Consider the following 13868-nt stretch of genomic DNA (forward strand, 5'->3'; position numbering starts at 1 on the left):
CACAAGTTTCAGGTCAAGAGTCTGAATAACAGATGTGTGCAGTTTGAATGCTAAGTTAATGGCCTACTGAGACTTAAAATGATCACCAGTAGAAAAGTTCCTACATGTCCACACCCTATAAATAATTCTCACAAAACACTGCAATAGAGAGGGAAGACAATGGGATCAGCAGCAAGTGGCAACGGCAGACATTATGCTTACATTCATAAAACTACTTGGATTACTAAGTCTACGACAGCAATTCTCAAGCTTCATGTGCCTTCAGCAATTTAAGACTACCATACAAGATGCACACAAGTGACTACTGCCTACCACATTACTGCTGCTCAAACTTTGGGATGGACATTCCAAGCCTGTGTAACTGGGTGTGCATTTCAAGAAACTACAAGTATAAAGTAGAATTCAGTAGCTTCAATCACAAAAAAGTAGGCTGCACTTTTATCTTTTACTTCTGAAGAATCATTGCATAGAAACATTCAGATATTAAATACAGTTCAACTGAACAGAAGATTGTTTCAACTCTCTCAGCCCTTTCGTCTATCCCCATATAGAATTTAATATACTTTAAAAGAACAAAACCGATACCTGAATGAGATACTTCCATTAAGACCACTGCAATTAAAAAATAATTATGGTATCTTTATACCTGTCCATCATATTAGAAAAGTTCATGGCAGTCAGGTGAAGTTCCCAATGACTGGAAAAAGGGAAATATAACCCCCATTTTCAAGAAGGGGAAAATGGATGACCTGGGGAATTACAGAGCAGTCAGTCTCACCTCTGTGCCTGGCAAAATCTTGGAGCAGATTCTCCTGGAGGGCATGCTAAGGCACATGAAAAACAAGGAGGTGGTTGGTGACAGCCAGCATGGCTTCACTAAGGGGAAATCCTGCCTGACCAATTTGGTGGCCTTCTATGATGGGGCTACGGAACTGATGGACAGGGACAGAGCAGTTGATGTCATCTACCTGGACTTGTGCAAAGCCTTCAACACTGTCCCACACGACATCCTTGTCTCTAAATTGGAGAGACATCAATTTGATGGGTGGACCACTTGGTGGATAAAGAACTGGCTGGATGGCTGCACACAAAGAGTTGTGGTCAATGGCTCAATGTCCAGCTGGAGACCAGTAACGACTGGTGTCCCTCAGGGATAGGTGTTGGGACCGATCTTGTTCAACATCTTTGTTGGTGACAGGGACAATGGGATTGAGTGCGCCCTCAGCAAGTTTGCCAATGACACCAAGCTGTGTGGTTCAGTTGATACGCCGGAGGGAAGGGATGCCATCCAGAGGGACCTCGACACACTTGTGAGGTGAGCTGATGCCAACCTCATGAAGTTTAACCATGCCAAGTGCAAGGTCCTACACCTGGGTCGGAGCAATCCCAGGCACAGCTACAGGTTGGGCAGAGAAGAGATTGAGAGCAGCCCTGCAGAGAAGGACTTGGGGGTGTTGGTGGATGAAAAAATGAGCATGAGCCAGCTTCAGTGCGCGCTCGCAGCCCAGAAAGCCAACCGTATCCTGGGCTGCATCAAAAGGAACATGACCAGCAGGTCAAAGGAGGTGATCCTGCCCCCTACTCTGCTCTCGTGAGGCCTCACTTGGAGTACTGTGTGCAGTTCTGGTGTCCTCAACATAAAAAGGACATGGAACTGTTGGAGCAAGTGCAGAGGAGGGCCACGAGGATGATCAGGGGGCTGGAGCACCTCCCATATGAAGAGAGGCTGAGAAAGTTGGGGCTGTTCAGCCTGGAGAAGAGAAGGCTTCGTGGAGACCTCATAGCAGCCTTCCAGTATCTGAAGGGGAGCTATGGAGATGCTGGAGCGGGACTCTTCATTAGGAACTGTAGTTATAGGACAAGGGGTAACAGGTAAAAACAGGGGAAGTTTAGACTGGATCTAAGGAAGAAGTTCTTTACTGTGAGGGTGGTGAGGCACTGGAATGGGTTGCCTAGGGAAGTTGTGAATGCTCCATCCCTGGTGGTGTTCAAGGCCAGGTTGGACAGAGCCTTGGGTGACGTGGTTTAGTGTGAGGTGTCCCTGTTTATGGCCGGGGGGGCGTTGGATCTAGATGATCTTAAGGTCCTTTCCAATCCTAACTATTCTATGATTCTATACAATTACATAAGCATACTTACGTATTCTGGCAGCTCAGCATGTAAGACTGATGAATTGACAGGTTACTAGTAACACTTCACACATACATAGAGGTCTAAAAACTCCAAACATGGCAATGTTTCAGTTATACAAGCAGTTAAAGCTTGAATAGCTGCAGCTGCTGCCAGAAGTAGTTATCTTGCTCCACCTGGTTATTTCCACCCCAACGCTGTCCCCTTTTTGTGCTGGTACAAATGGTCATGCAACTACATGTTGAGAGGGCTCAGATACTTAATCCTTCTTAAAATTAATCATTTCTGGTTGGTTTTTCAGGAAGTTAGCTTTAACCTGAGTCAGTCCTCCAGCTTCTCAACAGAATCCCTAATTCTCCTGGAAAAGGACCAAGTGATGTAACAGTCCCAGCAGAGCAGGAGGATTTTAAAAGCATGTATTATATGGACTAGTACTTCAATTACTTACACCACCTTGGACATACTGCAACTTTCTTTGGTTTCCTGAATGTCTGAAATGACACCTTTCATCCTTATTACGAGTCTCTGTACATGTCATTGCTGCTCACAGGACAAGAGGATTAACTCCCCCTTCTATCTCGAATGGCCAAGAATCACACAACATATAATACCAAGCTGAAAGGGACCTTAACGATCATCTGGTCCAATCATAAAAAGTGCAAGAAGTATCATTACTGTGGCAATGCTATTGTTTTCACACTCATGCCATGCTCACTCCATTTTCCAGCCTGCTGTAGATACAGGATAACTGCTCCAGACCATGAAAGAAGGCAAGGGCCATATGGGGTTCACTAACGGCCTGCCTAAGCAAACCCTAAAAATGCTTTCCTATGGTGGATGACCTGATGCAAAACAGAGAAGATGTACAAAATACAATTCTGGACCTTTGTGATCTTGTTCCTTTTGGAAAAAGGGGTACATGTTTTACTCTTTTCTCTGCCCCATGGAGATAACGGGTTCATCTGCTGTTTTCAAAGACCACCCCACCTCAGAAATGCTTACAAAATTTTAATTTTAAAAAATTCACAGAAGTGTTTGACACCTCACTGAAATAGATTTGCATGCCAGCTGTTAACTGTCACTCCTGCAGAATGCATATGGACAAATCATTTTTATAAAAGGCTAATACTGCCAGCTTTCTAAATATGTCCAAAAATACCATTATTCCCAAGAAATAAAGAGTATGTTATGAGGCTAGTGTTTACCTTTCAAAGTTCGTCCCTGCTATTGTGGATTCCTGAGTTACTTGTAAAAAGCATTTATAAAAGAATGACAACCAAAAAAAAACCTCGTATAGGGCCAGAAATAAGTGCCTGTATTCAGAGTGTTCAAAAGACTACAGAAGATGATACACTGGGAGAGTGCATGTATGGAAACAGTTGAACTAGGGATCAAAACATTTTCTCTTCAGTTTTACAGAGGCTATTTTCCATCCAAGTTCTGTACTTTTAAAGACTTAAAATGTTTCTCTTAAGAAAGTCTTGAAGAACCAGTCTTCTTACACCTACCTCCTAGATATGGTAAATTAAGGTGATTCAAGGTTAACGACTTCCTTTAAAAAAAAATAAAGGAAAAAAAAAATTAATGTAGCAACCGTCAGTAACGAAAGAGTACAAATATTTCCTGGTCATGCCTACAGATGACACAAGTAGTCTAACAGTTTCCTGTTATTAAATTAAGAGGTAACAAAGAATACAGTAGAAACAGACTGAGTTTTAAAATCTAAATAGTTTTAACCACTGGATGTTTTGCGTATTTCACTCTTTCTTAAAGGTTATAATTTCAACTAATGGTATTTTCTTTCATCCTATAACCCAGAATTGTTTAATTTCCAAGAGGTTTTGTAACCAGAGTATAATAATTGTGAGGATTAAATGAAGTTCACTGTATTTGCAAACTATCTGCCAGCCTCTAGACATTCATTACAAACTTTATATTCAGATCAGAAATAGCCTCATCTTTATAGAGATTGCATCCTCTCTCCACCTTCTTAATCGCCATGCTCCTTTTCTTAAAAAACAACAAAAACCAAACTTCTCACTTTCATATATAAACCTATAATCACATAATTTGTTTTCCATGGAGAGTGACAGAAGTAGTGGATGTGCTTTCACATTTGTCCACCGTTCCTTCAAGTATGGAACTACCATGAACTTTTTATAAACATTTATCTATGCTGCTAATATTCTAAAGGACTTTCTATCAGACCGAGTTAGAAATGCAGCATTAGGATAAAAACAAATTAGAATCTGAGCAAAAATTCTAAGTTTTCTCTTTTTGGATGATTTTGAAATGAAGGTTTCATTCACTATGAAATCACCAGCTGACATGTATTTAAAGAAAAAAAAAAAAAAGACTCTTGTACAATTGAGATTAAAAAACGTGAATAGTGGTAATTTTAAACTCTTTAATAATACTCTAATTTTAAATTGTCCACCTACTGCTGGGGAAGGAAAAAGAGAAGCTGAATAGCAAGGACAGGACAAAAGGAGATGGTCTGAAGCTGCACCAGGGAGGTTTAGACTGGATATTAAGGTGAGTCAGCAGGGATTCCTTGTGTAGTTCTCCAGCAATACTGCACAGAATGAAGGATAAAAGTTAGGAACATAAGCACCCATGAAGCCTGGACATAGACTCTACCTGCTACCACTACAGCAAAGGGCTCCAGGGAGAACATGGAACAAAAGCACAATGTCTCCACACAAGATATAGATACTACAAGGTATACACGAGGAAGGACACAGATAATTTTCCCGTATGTTAATTGATGAAAATATTCTATTTATTAAATACAGGTACCACTTTCAATTGTTATGTTTTTAATGCCTTCATTGTTACTGATCTCAACACAATACATACACAAATCAATAAACACACCTGCCTCATTCCTTTAGCTCCTACAGTACTCTGCCAGACTTCTTAAAAAAATTATATTTACACCTGCTTTCAGACCTTACTTACAGTGAAAACTTTCACAGTGTATCAAGTGTATCTTGCTCAACATCTTTGTTGGTGACAGGGACAGTGGGATTGAGTGCACCCTCAGCAAGTTTGCTGATGACACCAAGCTGTGTGGTTCGGCTGATACACTGGAGGGAAGGGATGCCATCCAGAGGGACCTCGACACACTTGTGAGGTGAGCTGATGCCAACCTCATGAAGTTTAACCATGCCAAGTGCAAGGTCCTACACCTGGGTCAGAGCAATCCCAGGCACAGCTACAGGTTGGGCAGAGAAGAGATTCAGAGCAGCCCTGCAGAGAAGGACTTGGGGGTGTTGGTCGATGAGAAAATGAGCATGAGCCAGCTTCAGTGTGCGCTCGCAGCCCAGAAAGCCAACCGTATCCTGGGCTGCATCAAAAGGAACATGACCAGCAGGTCAAAGGAGGTGATCCTGCCCCCCTACTCTGCTCTCGTGAGGCCTCACTTGGAGTATTGTGTGCAGTTCTGGTGTCCTCAACATAAAAAGGACATGGAACTGTTGGAACAAGTCCAGAGGAGGGCCACGAGGATGATCAGGGGACTGGAGCACCTCCCATATGAAGACAGGCTGAGAAAGTTGGGGCTGTTCAGCCTGCAGAAGAGAAGGCTGCGTGAAGACCTCATAGCAGCCTTCCAGTATCTGAAGGGGCCTATAAGGATGCTGGGGAGGGACTCTTCATTAGGGACTGTAGTGATATGACATGGGGTAACAGGTTAAAACTTAAACAGGGGAAGTTTACATTGGATATAAATAAGGTCTTTACTGTAAGGGTGGTGAGGCACTGGAATGGGTTGCCTAGGGAAGTTGTGAATGCTCCATCCCTGGTGGTGTTCAAGGCCAGGTTGGACAGAGCCTTGGGTGCCATGGTTTAGTGTGAGGTGTCCAGGCCCATGGCAGAGCAGCAGGAACTAGATGATCTTAAGGTTCTTTCCAACCTTAACTATTCTATGATTCTATTTCTCACACAGCTTCAGAACTGTAGGGCATTCAACCATCTATTCTTCCTCATTAAATGGCTTTCATCACATGTGATTGAGAGGATACATGCAGCACGATAAGTAGCTCTAAGCTCTTCACAGAACTGTCAATCTAAAAATAATCTGCTGTCATTTTTCAGACGCACTTGAAGTATCCTTGTGGTCACAATCTCAAAGATTAAATTGACTCAAGTGATTTTTACCAGTTTATCTTCATTTTTTGAAGTTATTTCATCTGTCAATGCTGTGGTTCATTCAGTGCAACCTGATTATATGTCAAGCACTGCAGAAACCAAAGAAAATACTATACACTTCACCGTGGCTGAAACCGTAACCAAGTTGGTTATACTTTTATCAGAAGTTTACAAAAAATTTCAGACTTCCTAGTATGTTCAGTTTTTTAGTTACTAGTGGCATTGGTTTTAGAGTATTTTGTTCAAGAAAAATAGCAAGATGTTAAATAGGAAACTCACCTGAAGGCATACCATCTTAATTCGCAAAGGGACAGTACACAGAATATCAGCTTTGAGTGTTCACGAAAGGAATTAAAAACTTTTTCAAACTGAATAAAAGGCTGAATGTACACATGTAACTCAATTACTGAATTTTCTAGACACTTAACTCTCACTTAGCTTCTTCCATAAAACCCAACGTATTTTCAAATACAACAGAGAGAGTGGAGAGTTGTGACTGGATATATTAACATCTATACATATTTTAGTGTATTACATCAATTGTAATGAAACAGAGAAAAAAAGTTTAAAATAAAACACTCCACATACACCACACCACCAAGTTTAATTCTGACAAGACTAAAACATGTAAGTCAAGGGTAACAGAAAGCCAAGGTACTGGTCTATTTCAGTAAGTCTCTGCAAGTATCTTGTACTAATATCAATACATTCAAACAGTAAAAGCAAGCTGGATAGTAATGATTTTCATCAGTATTTGTGCAGTGGAACAATTCATATTAAACCTATGATTCAAGGCCACATTGATCAAAATCCACAGATTTTAAAAATAACAGAAAACAGGCTTTAGTTAAAAATGGCAGCAAACAAAGAACTAGAAACTTGCTTAATGGAATTTTGAGTTCAAGAAAGAGTATAGAACATATCACTGACAGATCTTTAAAGTATTCTCTGCCTCCAGATTAACTACTTCACAGCTTAGGAAAAAGTTCATTACTAGTTTGAAAACAGTGTGATTTGGAAACATTAATCGCCAGTGACCCACAAAACACTAGAGAAAATTGCATTTCTTGTTTGTGGTGATGTTCTAAATGTATTATTGAAGCAGAGTGTAAGGAGAGGCCTGGGGGAGAGACGTGATGTTATTTATTGTTTAATTATTCTACCAAATAATAGCTTTAGCTAACAGCATTTAAAGACTAAGGTTCCAGTACCAACTAAGAGGTAGCTGGTACCTCTTAGACAAAAAATTTACACCATATGATTTCAAGGTGCTATTAATTATTCTGATTATCTTATACAACAGATTAAATAGTCAGATGTATACACAAGTGTAACTAAACTGCGACTGAGAAGCCCGATGGCTGAACGAAGCAGGGAAAGATCTTGTGTTCTACTCTCATGCCTCATTCACCAAACTAAATTACTGAATATCATTCAGAAAGAGCCTCTTTGCAAGGACCAAATAACTTGGAAATCTGGGTGGATTTTCTGTTTGTTTCCTAACTTTGATTTCCAGACAATCTTCTTGGTCAGTGAAGGAGTCAGTTTCTTTACTTGTCACAATCATTCCTTTATATTCTACAACGCAGCGCAAGAGAAGGCAAACAGGAAAAACTGATAAATCACACAAGCTGTAACCACTTGTAGAATCTTTTAATACATAGGAATGAAAAAACAAGGATGTCATTAGCACTGAAGATAACAGCATCCCTTTACTAAACAGAATTGCAAAATATCTTAACCAGATTCCTGCTTTCCTAGTGAAGTTAGTGTGATACCCATCAAGAAATGTATTTTATTTGTTCAGTGCGGAAGATTAAAATAGATTCATTAATGTAGGGATGAAAAGATTCACATTAGTTAGCCGAGAACTTGGATCATCATCTTGGATATAATGGCAGCCAGTAGAAAGCACATATATTTATTCTGACAGGTGTACTTTTGGATAGTTCATGCTGGAACACGTTGAGAAAGAATCTGCACAGCATTTATTTAGTTCGTGGCACGGATACTTCAAAAGCCTTCTAGCAGAACATACTTTTTGCACTCTGATCGATTCTGGGCAATATTCACTAAGTTCTGATGCATTCTGATTTTCAAAGAAAGTCCTAGTAAAGTTCACTTACATTACTAGTAATGAAACACATTCATCTAATTTTCTCATCAACTGTGTTGATTAGACAGTTCTGCTGCTTTGTATTTGGGGTAGATTTGCATAAAGTTTCAAGTCTGCTTCTCTAAGAAACACTGACAGCCATGGTGTTTTCTCTTTTAATAGCACCATTTTCTTCTTATTTTCATTATTATCTTACTTACACTATTCCCCTTCCCAGGGTTATTGGGTTTTACTAGACTAATGGGGAAACTGACACCTAACAACAAAACAATTTTTAAAGAACATGCTTAGCTTTCACTACCGGCATGCAGCAATGTCTTGTATGTTACTCAATGCCTTCTGGGGTTTTTCTGGATACAAAAGACGACTAAATGAATAATTTATCTTTCAGGTTAAGAAATTACAGGAATTGAGGGCTGGAAGGGAAAGGAACATGGACCAGCTCACAATGAACCCCAGATCTAGTGAATAGGGATTCTCACTGCCCCAATCATAATGAATTACTGGGCAGACAATTACATGAACAGCTGGGAAAGTGTTAGGCAGTGGCAGGGATGCAAGAACAAATTTACTCAATGCCTGCATAACTTGGGCAAAAATCTTAATATAAAAAGAAAAGCCAACACTGGGTATTAGAAACTGCTTTAATACATCTGTTCCAAACGAAAAAGAACTTTATGCCAAAGTTATGAACAAGAGAAAATAATGAGGCCCTGATTACCTGTACTGCATGGATGCAGCTTAACCTATGTAACATTTGAAAGAAAAATTTTCATTAAACTAATAAAAGATTCTCTAAGGGCAGCAGTGAAACTACTAGTATTTTGTATCCATGAAAACATGCTATTACTCTTTACAAAAGTTAATGAAAAAATCCACACAATATACTTTAAAAACTGCAATCTGAGCTCCTGTCAGCATAAAGATGTGTATACATACAAACACAAACTGAAGACTTGTAAACAACGTAATACCTATGTTTCTCTTCTTAAAACACAGAGGCTGATGATGTTACAAGCATCTCCTACTACAATATCTACCATGCATCATGTGAACTTGTTGACAAGAACCAAAATCCTTTTTCCATCCGCTCTTTTAGATGAGTAGTCATTCCCCAGATCAGCCTGAAGCAACAGTATTGCACTTCTTCTTGCTCCTTTACACTGGAATTCAAATGAAGAACTCAGCTGTGTACTCATTTTTAACAGACATTGGTTTACACCCCAGTTTAGTCTTTGAGACAGCGCAAGACAGGGAGCTATCCAAGCAACAGCACTTAGCCCGTTGGAAAGGGACAAAACCCATGAACTACAAACCTTTATCTATCCCTAAAGGGCAGAATTTAAACTCCAAATGAATAATAGGAATATTCAGAAGGCTGTTGAGAGTTTAGAGACCTGGAGAATTCTGGTTACCCATAACTGACAGCGTTCGCTGCATTGAGACTATTAATGAACCTCAGAAGGACTTAATGTGAATGTGGTAGCATGACATTTGTTAAAGTTCCTATCACTGAAATTGAAATTAGGATATACTGAAAAACATTGGGAAAGTTGAAGCTAAACTTCTAGTGCAACAGAAACATACATAACCAGATGGGCTTAACATCAATAATTAATCTTTTCTTCCTCCTCAATCTGATTTTGCTGTCTGTTCAGTTTTGTTTACTTACAGAATGCATAGGGGTAAAGAACTTAAGAAAATTTGGTGAGAAAAAGCAACTCACTCTAGTGTTATCTATGTACAAAGTTTACAGATTTCACACTGTGTGTTTAAGATATCCATATCTGTAACAGCATGTATTCATCTTCCTTTAGCCATACTTCCCCTCCCTACAGATAAAAGTGCATTCAAAACCTTAGCCCAAGGAGTCAGTTAAAAATACACATCTGAATCATACGTATATACTGAATACAACTTTAAAGCCAACAGGGATACTATTAATAAATATAACTAAAGAAACAGCCTCAGCTTGCTGCTTTTATTAATCACCTTGTCAGTTCCAGTTAACTACAACTAACACCACAAGGTTTCTCCTGCCAATTTCCTTCATGTTTGTTTAGTTTTAAAATTAAATATTTCAGTACACTAGGTAGTATCTTCTATCCTTAGTCTTATGCCCTTTTTTTTTTAAAACACTCCATCACTTGTCTGAAGTTGCTGGAGATTTCCCCTTCTTGTAAAAAGTCTTATCATAGTCCTTTAAACCTTAGGATTTTAAGAAAGCAAACAGGTAAAGTTACCTTTGTCCTACCTACATCCTGTACAAGAGTATACACAAAGATTTGTTTCTAAAATTCTGGTTTCACCAGTCTGCTCAAAGATACCACTTAAGGATCGGCTCCCCATTTTCCTAAACTCTACAAAATTGAAGTCCTTGTCTCACAAAGCTTCTTGTAAGAATACATGATGGAACAGGTAGATGTAACAAACCACTGACATTTGAGGGAAAAAAAAAAAAACAAACAGAAAGGGGTTAATTTATTAGACCAGTAAAACTGTCTGAAAAGCTGGCTGAACATGTAAGTGTACCTGCTTACGAAATAGTTTCTGCTACTACTACTCTACAAATAACTGTTTCCAAATATTTCACGCCATCACTCAAAGATGTTCTGAACATCTGTCCTCTGAACAGTACAGCTCTTACTTGACACGTGTCATTTGCCTATCGCTGCAGGACAGAGCCTCAGCCTTCCTCTTTCATGCAGGTTCTTATCTTTAGCCTATGGCAAAAAACAAGCCTTCTCCCTTCTTCCTGCAGCAGGGAAGGGACGTGGGGCCCACAATAAAGGAAACACATCGCCCTGCTGAGCCAGCCCACATTTTCCCCAATACTCACCGCAAACACTACCGCCCGTTTTCTGCAGCACTTCGTACCGGCGCCGGGCAGGCACGGAGCCGCCCCACAAATTCGGCGATGCACCCCCCAGCTGCCATTTCGCACGTCGGCCCCTTTCCCTCAACCGAGGACGAGCTCGGACACTCATAGACGGGCCTCACCGCCGAGGCCTGCTCTCTCCTCTGCCCCCGTCGCTGAGGTCGCTCACCAGGGACCGCTGGTCCCTGCGGCCCAAAGGCAGGCCGCCCTCCCAGAGAGCTCCGCACACCATCACTGACACGGGGAGCGGCCCGACGAGCGGCCCAGCGCAGGCGCCGCCGGCCCGGCCCCGGCGCCACGCAGGCCGGCCTCCCCGCATACCGCCACAGACAGGTGCAGCTCTCCAGCCACCGCCGGGGCCCTGCGTAGCCCTGACTCGGCTCTGGCCTCTTCCACCCCACTCCAGCCCACACGGAAAAACCTCCCCTTCTCCCCTGCGCGCCGCCATTCACCCCGGCCCGGCCCTCCGTGGGCCAAGGGCTGCCCGGCCCCCTCACAAAGACGAGCCCTTCCCCCCTCCCGCTGGGCCTCCCAGGGAGACAGTGAAGCCGAGCCAGTCCGGGCCGGGCCTCCTCCTCCACCCCCTCCTCGGCCAACCTCAGCACCTCAGGCCTCCCGCAAGCCGCAGGGGCGGCGGCGGTGGCCGCCGCCGCCACCACGACCACCACCACCTCTCCCTTCCCCTGCGGCGGCCAGCATAAAGCCCTCCTGCTCCAGCCCCTCTCCACCTCACCTCTTTGGGAACAAGCTGATTCTCTTCGCTGGGAACCATGGCCGGTGGAGCGGCGCTGAGCCCGCAGCAGGCAGAGCTGAGCGTCGTCGTCAGCAGCGGGAGGCGGGGACACGCCAGCAGCTCATCCTCCTCCTCTGCCACCGCCCCAGCCGGTGAGGGCAGCGGCACAACCCCCACCCCCCCGCGGGCGCCGCCAATCAATGGGGAAAATGGCCACCGGCACTGCTCTCGCGAGAACGGAGTGAACTCTATCGCAGCGTTTGGCTTGCTGCGGGCGTGGCGTGTTAGAGTTTGTCAGCTGAGGTGCGCATTTGTAGACCGACTATGAGGAGCGATGTAGTAGATGGAATTCCCGCAGGCGGTCAGGGCAGAGCTGCAAATGTGTTCGGCTGTCGTTTCCCACCTCCCTTCACGTTACCCTGACTCAGAAAGCAGCGGCGGGAAGTTCCGCCTGTGGGGAGGCCGGGCCGGAGGGAGGGTAGCAAGTGATTAAAACTGAATTGTGGTAGGTAAGCAGGGAAGAGGTAGCGTGTTTGGAGAGCATGGCGGGCAGGTGTGAGAGAGAGCTTTCCGGGGCTTCTGTCGGCGCAGAAAGGGAGTAATGGGAGGCCTAGGAGCCAGCCCGCCCTAGCGCCGTAACGCCCACTTTCTCTCAGCCCGCTCTGCCCCTGGGAAGCTCTCCCAGAGCTACAGGGCACAGGCTGCGCTTTTCACCATTTAACTCAGTTGTGTTCTTTTGTTTTTCCCTCACGTCTAGGTGTGACCAGCTTGGATATGGGGTTAGGAGACTTGAAGGAGTGGGAGAAGTAAGCACAGCTGATGCTACTAATGAGCAGGCCCTCTTTTTGTTGGCCAGAAGTTGTGCTTTGAAGTTAGGCATGTGCTTGCATCTCTGTGAATTTAGGGTTAATAGTCTTCAAATGAAAGGTTACTTCTGCGGCATCACTTGGCTGTTGATTTTTGTCTATAACAAGCTTAAATACATGCTTGACATGCTGCCTGAGGCACACTGAAAGCCAAATACCAATCACTAGAATGATTATAACGCACATTAGTAGAAATGCAATTATACATTAATGTCTACTTCATTGCAGAATAATTAAGTGAAAAAAATCACTTGGTGAATGAAGAGTGGTACATTTTTGTAAAACTATTTTTCTTGTTATTTTAGTGTCCTCTTGTGGAAAAATGCAGAATTGGGGATGCTTTTCGGTTTTATGTCCAAGAAATTTTGTGTTTGGGGTAGTTTTCAAAACTCATTGTATTGAAGGTTTTTTGAAATCTTTTGATATTCAGTAAAATTACCTCCCTTTTAATGTTCAAAATACATCACCTCTCAGATTCCTCTCAGTCACCTTGCTTTCTCAAAGGTGAGAGAAATAGCATGTTTTGGAGTCAGGATATGTTATTAGTATTTATGTTAGTGTGCTATATTAACACTTTAAAAAGCGCTTCAAAGAAGTCTTGGAAAAACAACATCAGTAGTTTTATTTTCATCTTTCAAGTTTCCTATGGTAGGTGCTAAGTTTCTTTTTTTTCAGTTGTGCTCCTTGGGCTAAGCACAGAAGTATCCTCATTGAAAACTTAACTGGAAGCTTTTTTAAAATGTATTTTTGGCCTGTTTTTCATGACATAATATGCAATTATGTTGGCGTGTTTATCTACTAAAGGTTGAGAGGTTCTTTGAGACAGGACCTCTTGCCCTCTAGTTTTAAAATACGTTGCACCTGAAAGCCCCTCACCTTAGACATTTGAGTTCTAATATGATGAAATCAAGCATCAAGGCAGGATCCTGAAGAGTCCCTTGCTTTTAATGATACTTTATGTGAAGCACAGGGTTGTGGAGATACCTCTCCACA

At 42.3% G+C, this 13868-nt stretch overlaps 1 protein-coding gene across 4 annotated transcripts in view; it reads right to left on the bottom strand.

Moving 5' to 3' along the window:
• USP47 (ubiquitin specific peptidase 47) overlaps window positions 1-12150 on the bottom strand; it is a 56904-nt gene extending 44754 nt beyond the window's left edge. For all 4 annotated transcript variants that reach the window (XM_080618944.1, XM_080618946.1, XM_080618945.1 and 1 more), the window contains exon 1: window positions 12010-12150. In XM_080618944.1, coding sequence (XP_080475070.1) covers window positions 12010-12048 — 39 coding nt within the window. In that variant the 5' untranslated portion in view covers window positions 12049-12150. The remainder of the gene's footprint in view (window positions 1-12009) is intronic.
• Between the last annotated feature and the right edge of the window lie 1718 nt (window positions 12151-13868).

Source organism: Psittacula echo (assembly GCF_963264785.1).
Source record: "Psittacula echo genome assembly, chromosome: 5".
In the NCBI taxonomy this organism is placed as follows: domain Eukaryota; kingdom Metazoa; phylum Chordata; class Aves; order Psittaciformes; family Psittacidae; genus Psittacula; species Psittacula echo.